This window comes from Mycteria americana, chromosome Z (assembly GCF_035582795.1).
Source record: "Mycteria americana isolate JAX WOST 10 ecotype Jacksonville Zoo and Gardens chromosome Z, USCA_MyAme_1.0, whole genome shotgun sequence".
Taxonomy (NCBI): Eukaryota; Metazoa; Chordata; class Aves; order Ciconiiformes; family Ciconiidae; genus Mycteria; species Mycteria americana.
Window position 1 is genome coordinate 33,900,992 of NC_134396.1, and position 14,972 is coordinate 33,915,963.

The 14,972-nt window shown below is 41.0% G+C and overlaps 1 protein-coding gene across 1 annotated transcript in view; it reads left to right on the top strand.

The window, feature by feature from the left end:
• APBA1 (amyloid beta precursor protein binding family A member 1) overlaps window positions 1-11,771 on the top strand; it is a 98,696-nt gene extending 86,925 nt beyond the window's left edge. The window contains exons 8-12 of the mRNA XM_075527514.1: window positions 2,457-2,636; window positions 3,457-3,669; window positions 8,208-8,327; window positions 8,996-9,136; window positions 10,532-11,771. Coding sequence (XP_075383629.1) covers window positions 2,457-2,636; window positions 3,457-3,669; window positions 8,208-8,327; window positions 8,996-9,136; window positions 10,532-10,603 — 726 coding nt within the window. The 3' untranslated portion in view covers window positions 10,604-11,771. The remainder of the gene's footprint in view (window positions 1-2,456; window positions 2,637-3,456; window positions 3,670-8,207; window positions 8,328-8,995; window positions 9,137-10,531) is intronic.
• The last annotated feature ends 3,201 nt before the right edge of the window (window positions 11,772-14,972 follow it).

The window sequence follows — 14,972 nt, forward strand, 5'->3', positions numbered from 1 at the left end:
GTAAGCCTGTTTTGCAAAGCCTTTCAAGAAACTGGTGTAAAAATAAAAAGAGTAGCCAATTTTTTTTTGCTTAATATCACTTGATACACTGCCTGCTTTGAGGCTGCTTTTCCTATATTTCTAGCCACAAGTTTGGACACTGCTAGCTCTTGTACTCACCAGTTGAAAAAGCAAAAATCAAACTGTCAGATGCCAGAGGCTGGGGCTTATTTTCCTTCAGCGTGTGGTGGTCTGACTGTGATCCAGACTTCCTGGATCTGTTTCCCAGGCTGCTATTAATACTTTGGCTAGTTGGAATCTATGCTTCTTTTTGGGGGTCATGGACATCACTTCTGTGGTTTGTTTGGATCAGCCCATATTTGTGTCAGATGTGATCCTCTGTGTGCCACTAGATATTGACCTGGAAAGTACATGCCTGTAGATCCAGTAAAAGCATTGCTCAGTGGTGTGAAAATATGCTGAGAAATTGCAGGAGATATGTCAGCTCTCCTTGGTCAAGGTATAGTTCACAAATAGCTTGCAAAATTTATCTCAGATACCCAAATGACCAAGAAAGAGTTAGAATGGAAACATTGTAGCACCTGTTAGCAGCAAGGACATGGCAGCTTCAAAGATTTTGTGCATCCAGTGGAGTAGTACAGCCTGTTTGTATTATAAAACTCATGTATGTATCATTATCACCTCTTCTTCTTCTGGGACAGCTGGGTATTTAGAATAATTTACCCAGTAACTGACACAGAAGTTGTAAGCCCTCCAGCGGGTGTTGGCCAGAATGTGTCTCTGCTTGGAAGAGTCCTTATCTAAGGAGGACAGCACCAGATTTTCAACTGTATTTAGAGCTGGATCTTCAAATGAGCTGAACCCTAGTGATGTGTCCAAATGCTGGGTGTCTAAATCGGAGCTGACCTCTTCTTGGAGAGAAGATACATGTGTATGAATGTAAAGTCTGCGTTTATCTCCTCACCTGGGTTACTGAGCTATGGAGGTGTAGTTTTCCTATTTGCTTGCTGTCTTGTTCTTGGTGTCAAAACTGGGTTGATCTGAGCATTGGTAAAATACTGCCAGTCTAGATATTGGCCTTTTCAGCAATAGCAATCATGCTATTCTCATCAGCAGGTTTAGCGCTAGTTTTGAGTTGCTTTAAGGTACAATCAACTTTTTATTTCAGGATTGGGAACCTTTCCTTTATTAGGGACCAAACTGGACTTTAAATACAGCTGGTAGGCTGCATAAAAATACACCTCAGCAGTATTGGGTCATCACCAGCACTCCCCCAGGCCCACCTTGTCAGCTGTGGAGCACTCCTCTTCCCTCCCTTCGCCACAGCCAGCACTGTGCTCCAGGGGCTGTTTCAGTACACATCACGGCCAACTCCTGTGCACTGCACACTGCTTACTGCACGTATCCAGTGCTTACTGCATGTATCGCTCCAGGTATGCACAGCAGTACTCTGCACCATGCTGTGCTGCTTTCCTCTCCTGTCCTTTACCTGTCTCATACTAACCATGGGCACTACTTCAAAGGGAGGCATCCCTCTGGTCTGCTGTTTCCAGCTGCATCCCCCACCTTGCATGACACAGAGCTTTCCCTGTGTCTGCCTTGTGCCCAGTTTCTCTCCCACTGCTGCAGATGTAGAACAGCTCATGGTGGGAGTAATGCAGTGTAGTGAGTGGTGCGTTTGGTGCCTTTAGGTGCAGAAAAGGCTACGGGAAGCTGCAGGTGCAAGAGGTGCACACAGAGGACAGGCTGAGAAGGAAAGGGGAAGGGAACTGGCAGAATCATGGGAGTTGTAGGGAGGGAAACAGGAAATGTAAGGGAGAGAGGCTGAAGGAGGTAGCAGGGTGGAGAAGGAGATGTGTGACATTACCAGTCACTTCAAGGCCTGGATCTGGTCACTAGTTACTGCCCTTTTCCTGTTTCATCTGAGACTGAGGTAGGAGCAGCTAATATGGACATGATGCTTTTAAAGGAGGGTAAGAAAAGGAGGAAATATCCTTTTAAATGTGGTTGCGTGTTTTCTAGTAGACATTTTCATTTTCACTGCTGGCTTGTCAGAGAATGGCATTGCCTCTGCTAGAAGGGAGAGCCATCTGGGAGCTGCACGTGTGGGAAGAATTGTAGGTGCAAGCTACACTCACTGCAGCAGGTATACCTTTACATTCATATTAGCAGTTCTTACCTGTGAAAGGATGGCTTTATTTATATTTCTCATTTACAATTGCATACCAAGTTGGATTCATGGCACAGGTGAATGTGTTGACATTTTGTGGGTCTTTTAAATTAATTTTTAATGCACAAATATTTTTGAAACTGGATTGCAGTAACTTGACTTGTAGGTTTGTCATCTTGACTTGATGATCTGTTTTACAGTGTGATTGTAACAGAGAAAGTGTCAGTGGACAAGGCCATCAGAATGTCTCACTTTTTTCTTTTCTCTTGTCTGGGAACTGTTACAGGCACAGCTGATCGCACAGTCCATAGGTCAAGCATTTAGTGTGGCCTACCAGGAATTTCTGAGGGCAAATGGAATCAACCCAGAAGACCTTAGCCAGAAGGAATATAGTGACTTGCTCAATACCCAGGACATGTACAATGATGACCTGATTCACTTCTCCAAATCTGAAAACTGCAAAGATGTATGTCTCATTTTTTTCCGTAACAGCATTAAGCTGCTCTGTACCAGTTGCAGGCCCATGCTGGCAGAAGTCAGAAAACCATTAATACTTCCTATAAATGACCTCAGTGAGCCTAGAATATCCTCCCAAGTAGGACATCCTATCATCAGTTCTGTTTCAAAGGCAAACAGTGAACCCAAAATTTATGAGCAGAGAAATGATTTACCATCTGTTTGTGTTCTTTTTCCCAAATAATTTTCAAACACTTTTGACATTGTATGTTAATGAAATGAATTTAAAACAGATTAACAGAGTAATACAATTTAACGGATTACAGTAAGCAATATAAAATTTACAGAGGCCCGGGTGTTTGTGGAAGTGGCTGATTCCAGATTTTAAAGGATTGTATTTGCTGAAAGGATTTGCAGCTTGGTTAATAAAGCTGCACCAGTGCACCACTGCAACACACAGGTAGTGGTTTTCCGATCCACAGTCAATAAACTCTTGCCATCTCTTCCTGTTTAGCTTTGTCCACTGAAGCCCATGGGACCAGGGTTTCTTCCACTCCAGTTTCCTCTGCTCATATGCAGAAATAAGTTGTGGGGGGGTGTTTCACACTAAGCAAAATCTATATTATGTAGTGTTGATTATTTCATGTTTGAATAGAAATGAAATGTAATAGAACATGTACCCTATTTTGTTTTACCTTTGAATTAGAAACGTGGGTTGCAAATAAGGAGAGGTATGTGTTGGTTGGTTACGTTAATGTTTGGGAGGGGGGGTGTTAGTTCCATATGTGTGAAGAAGCTTTTTTTTTGAAACATTTTTTCTTATGATACAGGTTTACATTGAAAAGCAAAAGGGAGAAATCTTAGGTGTAGTGATTGTGGAGTCTGGCTGGGGATCCATTTTGCCTACAGTTATCATAGCCAACATGATGCATGGAGGACCAGCAGAGAAGTCTGGGAAGCTGAACATAGGGGACCAGATCATGTCAATCAATGGGACCAGTTTGGTTGGTTTACCACTCTCAACATGTCAGAGCATTATAAAGGTATGGAGAATGTTTCTGGAAGTTACACGTTTTAAAAGGGTTACACTAATAGGAGAGCATAAAGTATAGAACTCTGAAGTAAATTCTTACCAAATGTTTGCATAGCACTCCATTTCATGATCTTCAAAATACAGTGGGAATTATGCTACACCGATTTTCTAAAGCCCAGAAAGTGAGCTGTGCCATTTACTTGTATAGGCAAGGACTCTGCAGAACTTCACTCCACAAGAGAATATTTTGTTCAGAAGGAAGATATTACCAGATATACATCTGAAGACACTTGAAATTTTATGTGACAAATGGAGGCACAGGTGCCTAATACTGTCCTAGGCCATATTAGCTATTTAAATGCCTCCTAGTATCTGGCTGAAATAGAGCTGATGCTTGTTGTTGTTGTTTTTTATAACTATTTTTAAAACTTTTAAGCTTTGAATTAAAGACATACTTACCCTCTGTAGAAACTTTGCCCGAATTATTTGAAAGTGTGATGCTTCTCTTCACTTGGCTAAATGGGATATTTTAATTAGAAGAGCTTGCTTCTACTTGTCAGAAAAGTATGTGACTGCAAAAAGCATGCAGGTCAACTGGAACTGAACAGTGTCTGGGGTAGCTGTAGCCTGCAAGGGAATAGGTTTTAAACATCAGAGTTTCAAGAGCTGGAAAGGTGCATCACTAGGGAATGTTTGAGATGAAGCTATATGGACTTTGTTATTTATCTAAATAGCCCCACAAAGCTCCTGCAGATCAAAACATGTAGACATGTTGGTGGCGCACTATACAGAAATCCTTCTCTGATTTCTAGGAATGTGCCTGTTAAACTTACTTACTCATTTATTTAGGCAACTTTCTGGTAACAAGTTGCATTATGTAATATGTGTTTTGTATTTTGTGATGTTTTAAATTGCAAAGTAAATTTACAAAGTAAAAAAAAAATTACAAAGTAAATTTTTATTTTTTTTGTCCATGGATTAGTTTCTTAATACTTGAACTAAGATATTTGCTATAAAGTCTTCTCCTTCTGGTTTCCAAAAATGTTAATGCCAAGTTCTGGTGAGTAATAGATGCATAAGTCACTGAACCAGCCATTTTAGATTCAGTGAGCAGAAATGATAGCCTGGAAGTGTAGCATACTGAAAACATGGCAAAAACAGTCTTACGTTTGTGAAGGAAGGGGAAAAAATAGTGTTAAATATCTTTGTGCCAGCTTCAGTAGAACAAAACTCCCTGCAAATTTAGGCTTTTCATGTTAGCCATACTTGTTTCGTATCCCACATCAGTTTTATTTCTAAAACTGTGATGAGTTACGCTTCTCTGATTCAGAGCCTTTTCAGGTGGAGTTTCCTTGTGCTCATCTGTACTTTCTCAAAACAGAAACAACCAGCTTTGCTGTTTCCAGCTTCTGCAGACCTTTCTCTTCCTCACTGATACTTACTGCTGTTGCCATAGGAACTGCTAGCCATTTATTTTGTCCTTCTAAAGAGAAGATAGTCTGTATGTTTGCAGGTCTTCATAACCATACATCTGCAGCTGTTCATATAGCAATTCTGATAACAAGTATATATACAACTGAATGATCTAAGCACACATTTAAATGTAGCAGAAAGGTCTCAGGATTTCAGATTTCTTTAGCATAAATTCAATCATAGAATCATTAAAGTTGGAAAAGACCTCTAGGATCATCTAGTCCAACCATCAACCCAGCACCTCCATGCCTACTAAACCATGTCCCTAAGTACCACATCTACACGTTTTTTGAACTTCTCCAGGGATGGTGACTCCACCACCTCTCTGGGCAGCCTGTTCCAATGCTTGAGAACCTTTTCAGTAAAGAAATTTTTCCTAATATCCAATCTAAACCTCTCCTGACGCAACTTGAGGCCATTGCCTCTCGTCCTATCACTTGTTACCTGGGAGAAGAGACCGACCCCCACCTCGCTACAAGCTCCTTTCAGGTAGTTGTAGAGAGTGATAAGGTCTCCCCTCAGCCTCCGCTTCTCCAGGCTAAACAACCCCAGCTCCCTCAGCCGCTCCTCATCAGACTTGTGCTCCAGACCCTTCACCAGCTTCGTTGCCCTTCTCTGGACACGCTCCAGCACCTCAATGTCCTTCTTGTAGTGAGAGGCTCAAAACTGAACACAGTGTTCGAGGTGTGGCCTCACTAGTGCTGAGTACAGGGGCATGATCACTTCCCTAGTCCTGCTGGCCACGCTATTCCTGATACACCTGAGCCCACCTGGGCACACTTCCATCTCATGTTCAGCCGGCTGTCAGCCAGCACCTGCAGCTCCTTTTCTGCCAGGCAGCTTTCCAGCCACTCTTCCCCAAGCCTGTAGTGTTGCATGGGGTAAGGATTCCTATAAAAACATGAGAATATTATGTAGATAAGAAGAGTATCTTGCAAGCACTTCAAATAAGATCATTTCAGTATTATGGATGTAATGTTTGCTACTAATTGACCATAAACCAATTGCAAACTGACAGAGTTGGGAAGAAGCTTTCCATTGGTTATTCCCTAACTGTATCTTTTTCAGAAGTGTCTGGTGCTGGCTACTATCAGAAGCAGACTCAGGGACTAGATAAGCAAATAAGTTGGTCAGATGATGCAATTGTTTTGTTTCTGATCAGCACGTATTACCAGTCTGCATAATACTGGAAATTAGCCAGTTCTGAAATACATGTGCTTTCTGTAAAATCAGAAAATTATTTGTTGGGGACCACATTACTTTTTTTTTCGAGGAATACATATAAATAACTTGCACATTCATCGGGGAAGTAAGTGCGCAATGATATCAGTTCTGTTCAGGGCATGTAACCTGAGTGAACTTAAATGACTGAAGTTAGATGCCTAAATTCCTCATAGAAATGGGCATTCCAGTACTCTGCATGACTCCTACTCTCCTGGATTTAGAAGGCTGAGGCAAAAGCCCCTCAGCCTTTTGAATAAACATCATACCCACAGCTTAGTACAGGTAGATTAGTCACTGTCCTCTACTACGTGTGTTGTTGTGAAGACCTGCATGTAGAAGATGAATGTGTGATGTGCATGTGTGGTGTGCTGCTAACTCCTCACCAGAGTGGAGGAGTCCATAGTCATGGAAGAGATGGATTACCTTCTTTCTGCTGAGGGTGGAGTAGAGGCAGTTCCCACAGCCACGTGCTTTCTGATTTTGTGTTCCCATGCCCGTTCTCTTGGGCGTGTGAACTTTCAATAATGAGCCACGCTGAGCTCAGCACTGTGTGGAAGTGAGGGCAACTGTTTCCCATGTGATGATTGCATCCAGTTTAATGCACTGACAAAAAAACGGACTCTAAGGCAGTTCACCCTGACAGGATGCCAGTCTTGTTGTTCAAGTCACTGCTGAATCTGGAGTTTAGCTCAACAGAATCAGCAACAGTAAACTGGATGTAGACACTTAAATGTATTACCTTAGCTATAGCAGGAATTATTTAATAGAGTTAACCTTTTGAAGTCAGTGTCAGACACCCGTTAGTTGCAGTGGGATCCAGATTTCAATTGTACATATAAAAGGAATTCAGAAGTAGGTACTGGAATTGTTAGGTGTTGTATTAAGCAAGGTGGAAGTTGCTGTATTCTTTATAAAGCATTTCTTTCTTGATGTGGATTTTATTTACATATTTGTTTATGGCTAATCCTTTGTGTGAATGAAGCATTTTGGAAAAATATCTTAACAATCTCCAAGAGCTCTGAATACTTGAAGTTGTACAAGGGGCCAGATTGCCGTTATCTGCATTTTACATTTGAGTTTTCATGGAGCCATACAGTTACAGAGTCTCTGAGGCTGGCAGTCACCGTGGAAGCTGGTCTAGACCAACGCTTTGGTTCAAAGTAGAGCATGTTGCTTAGGGCTGTGCCCACTAGGGTTTAACTAACTCCAAAGTTGGATACTCCACAACCTCTCTGGGTAACTGTTCTGGTTTTTTAGCACTGTGACAGTAAAAATAAATTTTCCTCCTTAAGTTTCTTCTGGTAGCAAGGAGTTCATGACAAATGTGATATAACTCATTTAGAGAGGGAGGAGGAACGGAAATTAGGAGCACTGCTTGTGCAAGCATGATGTGAACAGGACCTGCCATCTGCTTGACAGAATTGAATATATCCCGTTAGGGAAGCTGCTTATTTGTAACTATCTTACGTACTTATTTAAAATTTTATTTCCCATCCACAGTCATTGCCTTTTTTGGTGAGCTGCATAGACTTGTTTAATATTCTTTTTATACATGATCTGTGTTATCAAATGAAGAAATTGCCGACAGGAAGCTAGTGTTCTCAAAACAACTGTGTCAGCTTCTTGGCAAGAAAAATTTGATATTTTTCTGATAATTTTGCCTTCACTGAATATTCTGATGCTTGTGTCTAGCATTCAGTGATCAGATTCTGTTATAATGCATACAAAGAGCTGTTTATTAAGGGCTGTTCCCATATCAATATTTTGATACTTTTTTTCCCCCTGCAGTGCTTATGTTAAATGTTTCACTCTGTCTTTGACAGCATTTTTCATGGTGATTTCTTTTCGCAGGGTTTGAAAAACCAGGCCCGGGTTAAACTGAACATAGTTAGGTGTCCTCCAGTAACCACAGTCTTGATCAGGAGACCGGACCTCAGATATCAGTTGGGCTTCAGTGTGCAGAACGGGATTGTAAGTAGCTTCCACACTCTCTGGTTAAGCTTTAATATACCTGAAACTTCTTATCCATTTCTGGGTAAGTTTCAATGTGGGAAGAGGGAAACTGCCATTTTCTCCCTTACAGCAAGCAGGACTTTGCACATGTGTTAAGACTAAGATATAAAAGCTAAGTTAATCAGAGTTATTTTTTTCTTTGACTTACTTCACAACTTTAAAGTCAGCCAGAGGAACAGAAAAGCTGTTTTAGGTTAGAGAAACAAAAATGTGTAGGAGAGGCTGCTTTCAATCTGCATCCTTCATGTCTCTTACCAAGCCATTGCATGATCTCACAAGAAAAAGACTGTCCTTTGATCCTTTTTTGTTGTAAGGCATCTGCATCCTGAACATTGTTAAACTGTGGCCCTTCATACACTCTTAAATTTGCAAACCACAGCACTTGATGTACAACACAAACAGCCTTTTCTGACAGTTTGTTCTGCTCTTGGAAGAGAAATCCAGCAGTTATTTGTCACTAACAAATTTTACTTTGAATAATCACTTTTACAGTGATCAATTACATTTTAGAATTTGTTGCAAGCCTCTGTGTTTAAGTGCTGATTTACAGTTTACAGGCAAAAATGGGTAATCTAAAGCCTCTGTTCCTTATCCAGACCCTGACAAATTTGTCCTTTCCCTTCCAGATCTGTAGCCTTATGAGAGGAGGTATAGCAGAGCGAGGAGGTGTGCGTGTTGGCCATCGGATCATTGAAATCAACGGACAGAGTGTTGTAGCAACACCCCATGAGAAAATTGTTCACATTCTCTCAAATGCTGTTGGTGAGGTAAGAGCAGGCAATGTGTCTAGGCAATATAACATAGTTCATTGCTGTTACCAGTAACAACCAGTGGAAACCAGTAACGAGTGGTGTCCCTCAACGGACTATGCTGGGACCAATACTTTTAAATATTTTCATCAATGACGTAGACAGCGGCATTGAGTACACCCTCAGCGTTTGCAGATGACACCAAGCTCAGTGGTGCGGTTGATAAGCTCAAGGAAAGGCTCTTAGAGGGACCTTGACAGGCTTGAAAAGAGGGCCTGTGTGACCCTCATGAAGCTCAAAAAGGCCAAGTACAAGGTCCTGCACATGGGTCTGGGCATGAACAGACCCACGTCAGTACAGGCTGGGGCATGAATGGATTGAGAGCAGCCCTGCAGAGAAGGACTGGGGGGATACTGGTGGATGAAAAATTGAACGTGAGCTGGCAATGTGCGCTCGCAGCCCAGGAAGCCAGTTGTATCCTGGGCTGCATCAAAAGAAGTGTGGCAACAGATTGAGGGAGGTGATTCTGCCCCTCTACTCCGCTCTGGTGAGACCCCACGTGGAGTACTGAGTCCAGTTCTGGGGTCCCCAGCACAGGAAAGACATGGACCTGTTGGAGCGGGTCCAGAGGAGGGCCACAAAAATGGTCAGAGGGCTGGAACACCTCTCCTGTGAGGAAAGGCTGAAAGAGTTGGATTTGTTCAGCCTGGAGTAGAGAAGGCTCCGGGGAGACCTTATTGCAGCCTTTCAGTACTTAAAGGGGGCTTATAAGAAAGATGGGAACAGACTTTTTAGTAGGGCCTGTAGTGATAGGACAAGAGGCAACGGTTTTAAACTGAAAGAGGGTAGATTTAAATTGGACATAAGGAAGAAACGCTTCACAATGAGGGTGGTGAGGCCCTGGAACAGGTTGCCCAGAGAAGTTGTGGGTGCCCCATCCCTGGAAGTGTTCAAGGTCAGGTTGGACAGGGCTCTGAGGAACCTGATCGAGTTGAAGATGTCCCTGCCCCAAACCAGCAGGGTGGTTTGGACTAGGTGGTCTTCGAAGGTCCCTTCCAACTGAAACTGTTCCATAGTTCTGTGATTCTACCTCAGTGAGCTTGTTGCTATTCAAATCTAAAAAGTTGAAGTGAGAGCAAGCCAGCACACCATTTCTCTTATTATTTACCAGTAGTTCTCCTATGTTTTAGAAGAACCCTAATCTGAAAATATGGTGTGTCCACAACTTTAGATGGTTCATTGATACTAAACATACTGTTTCATAAAATCGCCACCTGCAATACTTTAATAAGGGTGTGAAAACTCTTAGGTTTTACCTTTCCCTTCTGTCCTGTATGACTATAGCTATTTCCTTCACCAATGCCGTGTCGTAGTATGCATGTTAGGAGCATTAACTTGTCTTATTTCCTCTAGATTCATATGAAGACTATGCCAGCTGCCATGTACAGACTGTTGACTGCGCAAGAGCAACCAGTTTACATCTGAAGCCGACGCCTCACTGTCACAATGTGCATGGAGGATGTTTTTCCTCATTAGTGCTTGTCTCTCTAGTGCTGCATTTCTGTGTCTGCAGAGACATTTCTCTCTCTCTCCCCCCTCTCCTCCCCCCTCCCCCCCCCCCCGACACAAACACCCTGTCTCTCTCTCCTCCCTCCCTTTTACCTCTTCTCCCCACCATTTTCCTGTATTTTGGGAAGGAGCAAGATATATCTATGGGACTATTTTGGTTGCATCTTTTTACAAGTGAAACTTCATGCGGTTCCACGTGCAAAACAGGAAAATAACAGCAGCGTCGTTCACAGCAGGATTCACAAAGAAGATTGACTCTGCTTCATGCTACATAACCAGTTTTATTTTTGTGGCTATAATTTTACAAACTGAGTAAATTAAATGTTGCTGAATGAAAGATGTCTTTACCAAACAGATAAAAGCATAGGGTGCAAAGTGTTCTCTTGGATATCCTGCATGTGACTTTGCTTTTCCTGCCCTACTTTCCCACAGGCACTGGGCTCAGTATTAAAGGTTTATGTCTGTAGGGAAAGTAGGATACTGAAAGGATAGTTTTGCCCTCAGGAAGAATTACCTGCTTATGAACACTCAGTAAATGCTGCTGTTGTAAAATGGACTGTCCAAATCCACACCTTTTAATTCCCCTCTGTTTTCAGTTCTTCACAGTAGTAGCACCCGAAAAGGTACTCTGTGAGTTGCTGAAACATGTTACGCTTGCGTTACTTACACTAAGAGATTTGGGAGACATTTTTTACAGCTGCCTCCCCCTCTCTGCCCCCAGGTTTCTAAGTCCTTGTTTACTTCTACTTTGTTTTTAAATGCAACATGTCTTTTATAGTCCCTTGCCTATTTTAGAGGTTAAAGGACAGGGGGAGGATCTTTAAATATCTACAAGACAAATAGTGATGGGCTTTCCTGAATAGCTACACTTTTTCTAGGCTCTTAATTCTGAATTTTGTGCACACAGCCAGGTGTGCCAGTGTATATAGACATTTTTAAAATCGTGCTTGCTATTTATGAAGTTTGAATATAAGAGATCTGCAGACTATTCTAAGTAATTTTGTTCTCTGAGCCAGTTTTAACATATATTTTTGTCCAAAGACCTGTCTAATTTTATTGACTTTCTCTTTAGTTCATGCTATAGATAACAGTGGAAGGGATGAGGTGGGAATAAACTTATTTATTTTGTTATATAATTTAACTTGTGATTTTTTTTTTTACATATGTATGGCACTTAAAAGAGATATGTGTGTATTATATGCACTTGTATGAAGATGATAAACTGTAGGGATGTATGAAATCTAAGATTTGATTGGCCTCTAACTTGCATGCTAGAGACAAAAGGGGAAAAAGGGGTGGGGTTGGGTTTTTTTTTTTAAGGGGGGAGGGGGGGAGGGAGAAGCAGTGGCTTTTCTTCCTAGCGAGAGGAAAATTCTCCGTTCTCTGTAGTTACTTTTTACCAGGACTGTATACTGGTGTTTATGCTGAAATTGAACCGTGCATTTAGTCAAGGCTAATATGTTCCTTTCTTTTAAAGAAACAGTTTCTGCTGTGTTTTACTGTGATAGAAAGGCTCAGTGAGATGAAAACAACAGCAGGCCACACACAGCCACAGACCACTTCTGCTTTGCAAACGTGCTGTTGGTCATGGTCACTTGTTTCTTAATTATTGTGGGGAGGACTGTGCAATGTAAGCGTTGTTTGCAGTCCAGTAATGATACCTAAACATTACTACAGAGATTCATGGAAGTGGATGTGTGTGTGTGTGTACGTGCATAGGCACACTGGGTGCAAACACTGCTGAGAGCCCTTGAGCGCTCTTGCCAGAGGTCCATTTTTGGCTTTCAGAAATCATGGATATCCATGGGCTGATCAGAGGTAGAGAATAAACTTTGTATTTCAGTGGGCAGTAAATATTTAAGGGGGATAATGAAGTGGTGCATAAACTATTGTAGTAAGTGAATATGTTTTAGTGTTGAGATTAATGTATAATGACTTGATTTTACTGCAGTTCTTGTTTGTTATATAATTTAATCCCAATCTCCAGAATAGCAGATTGCACAAGAGAGCGGTGTTAGTATTCCAGGTTAGTACTTACCTCTGCTACCTGACTGATGCAACTAGATAGTGAGTTAATTGTGAGTATATTGTTTAACTGTAGACAGCTGGTTTATGATCATTTGAACTTTTTTCCAGAACTTTCCATATATATAGTAATATATGTAAATATGATATATAACCATGTACAATTTAGAAGATTATATACAGTGCAGCCTTTCCATAAGTTGCCTGAGGAAACTCAGTGAACTCTTGAAGACACAGTTACCATGCTTCTGGTTCCTGCTATGTTTACACCTCCAGCTTCACTTGTTTCTGTGGTTCTGTCCAGCTCATGTAGTGGGGTCTTTAACTCACTTCACTGGGAAATGATGAAGACCTGAACATGCAAATGCATTTTGGGATGAAACAGCTGTTTCATTGAAAATCTTGCAGCCAGGATTCTGTGAAGTTACTGGCACTGGAGTGCTTGAACCGTTCATGGTAAATAGGTGCTTAACATTAAGCAAGTGAATGCTTGCAGGATCAGAGTCTAGCAAAAAATCTCAGTTTTTCCAATTACAGTGTGTGCGTAAGATTTCTAAACTGGGACGTCTGTAGCGTGTGCACACTTCTGATAAGTCTTGTAAACAATCCCATTTTACTTTGTAAAGGGAAAGAGTTTCAAGAAAAAGGAGCTTGAAAGGGAAAGCTGGCAGTTCTCTGGACTGTTGCAGCAGTTTGTTAGATTACATATGTGAATTTTTAACAGATTCAAAGAAACAAACTGCTGGTTTACATTCCTTCTTCAGTGACAGACCTGAATTATTTTTCATCCTTGCTGCTTCATACAGTCTAATTACTCTTCAGTGTTTACATTAAGGATGAAACATCCCTTATATTTTTTTTATTGGCAAGTTTCACACATTTGTTTTGAATCTTGTTTGAATTTGAGACTCAGTTGGGATTTCCAGGTTTGCTTGCTTTCCTTGTTTTCTAAATGAAATGTATTTCTGAAGACAGCAATGTGGTTGAGATCTCTTGTACATATTTAGCGCAGTACCTAGACTATGAAGTTGTACTATTGTTCTGTAAAGAGGGTGAAATAGAAATTATTGTAAAGCGTTGGGAAAAGTATAGTATTGTATTTGTAACAATATTGTTCTTTGTAAACATTTAATGATCTCTATATATAAATATAAATATATATAAAAATATATGTGAGCCTGGAATGTTGATACTGCACATCTACTGAATGTAATTCCTCTGATGTTTTTTGCCACAGGTCTCTGACCTCTGTAATGAAGCTGCAGTGGTTTGATTTGGGGGGGAGGGCAGGGGGGAGAGGAGTGGGCTTTTTGTTTTGGGAGGGGCGGGGGGGGGGGGGTCTGGCCAGCTATTTTGTTGTGATGTATTTACTGTGCTACATTCCTTTATTTAACAGAGCGCTAATGTCTGTAAGACTTGCAACAATAAAATACAAAACAAAAATACCTCAGACAAGGCTGAGAGTTTGCTCATACTGGTCTAGGGGTTGGCTTGCCAATACTGAATGCATGAATGCTTGGAAGGTGTCTGAACTTCTCTTTTGTCACTTAGTCTGGAGTAATACTATATGTGTTTCTGCAGATGTGAACCAATGCTATTAACTTCATTTTTAAAACAGCATTATTTTCAGGTAAGAAATGACACTAGTTCTCCTAAATGAAGCTGATTCCTTATTTAAGGTTGCATCCCAGTTTTTACTATGTGAAATGTCACCATGTTTGAATCTTCCAAAAACGTGTTATTTCATGATGGCTTTTGTGTGGCAGAAATATTATTTCATTGTCTGAATAACTTTAAATATGCTTTTTTCATGACTGAGGCCTTGCTAACAATTCTTTACACTTACCATCATTTCTGAAACCACTGTTTTTCTTCAAAGGTCATCAGCATGGTTTATTCTTAAAGACCTAACACCATTTGAATAAATAAAAAGTAGCATTGTAATATGCCTGTTCTTAGAATAATACTGGAACTGCGTGTGCCAAGGTTGAAAAATATTTATATAATGAGAGATGGATTGTGAAAAACACGATGGTATTTGAAAGTCAACCAGCAAAAGCCAACAAAGGAGCATTTCTTCAGGTGAGGCTTCATAGGATTTTCTGTGCTTCATAGGTTGTCGTGAGTACTTTGAAACTACGAAATGAAAACGTACCCACAGCTGATTCAGAAGAAAACTGAACGTGGGCCTTCAGCCACCGAGTGGCTATTCATAACATGAAATACAAATACTGCCAACATGGGAGAATGAAGTGTTTCA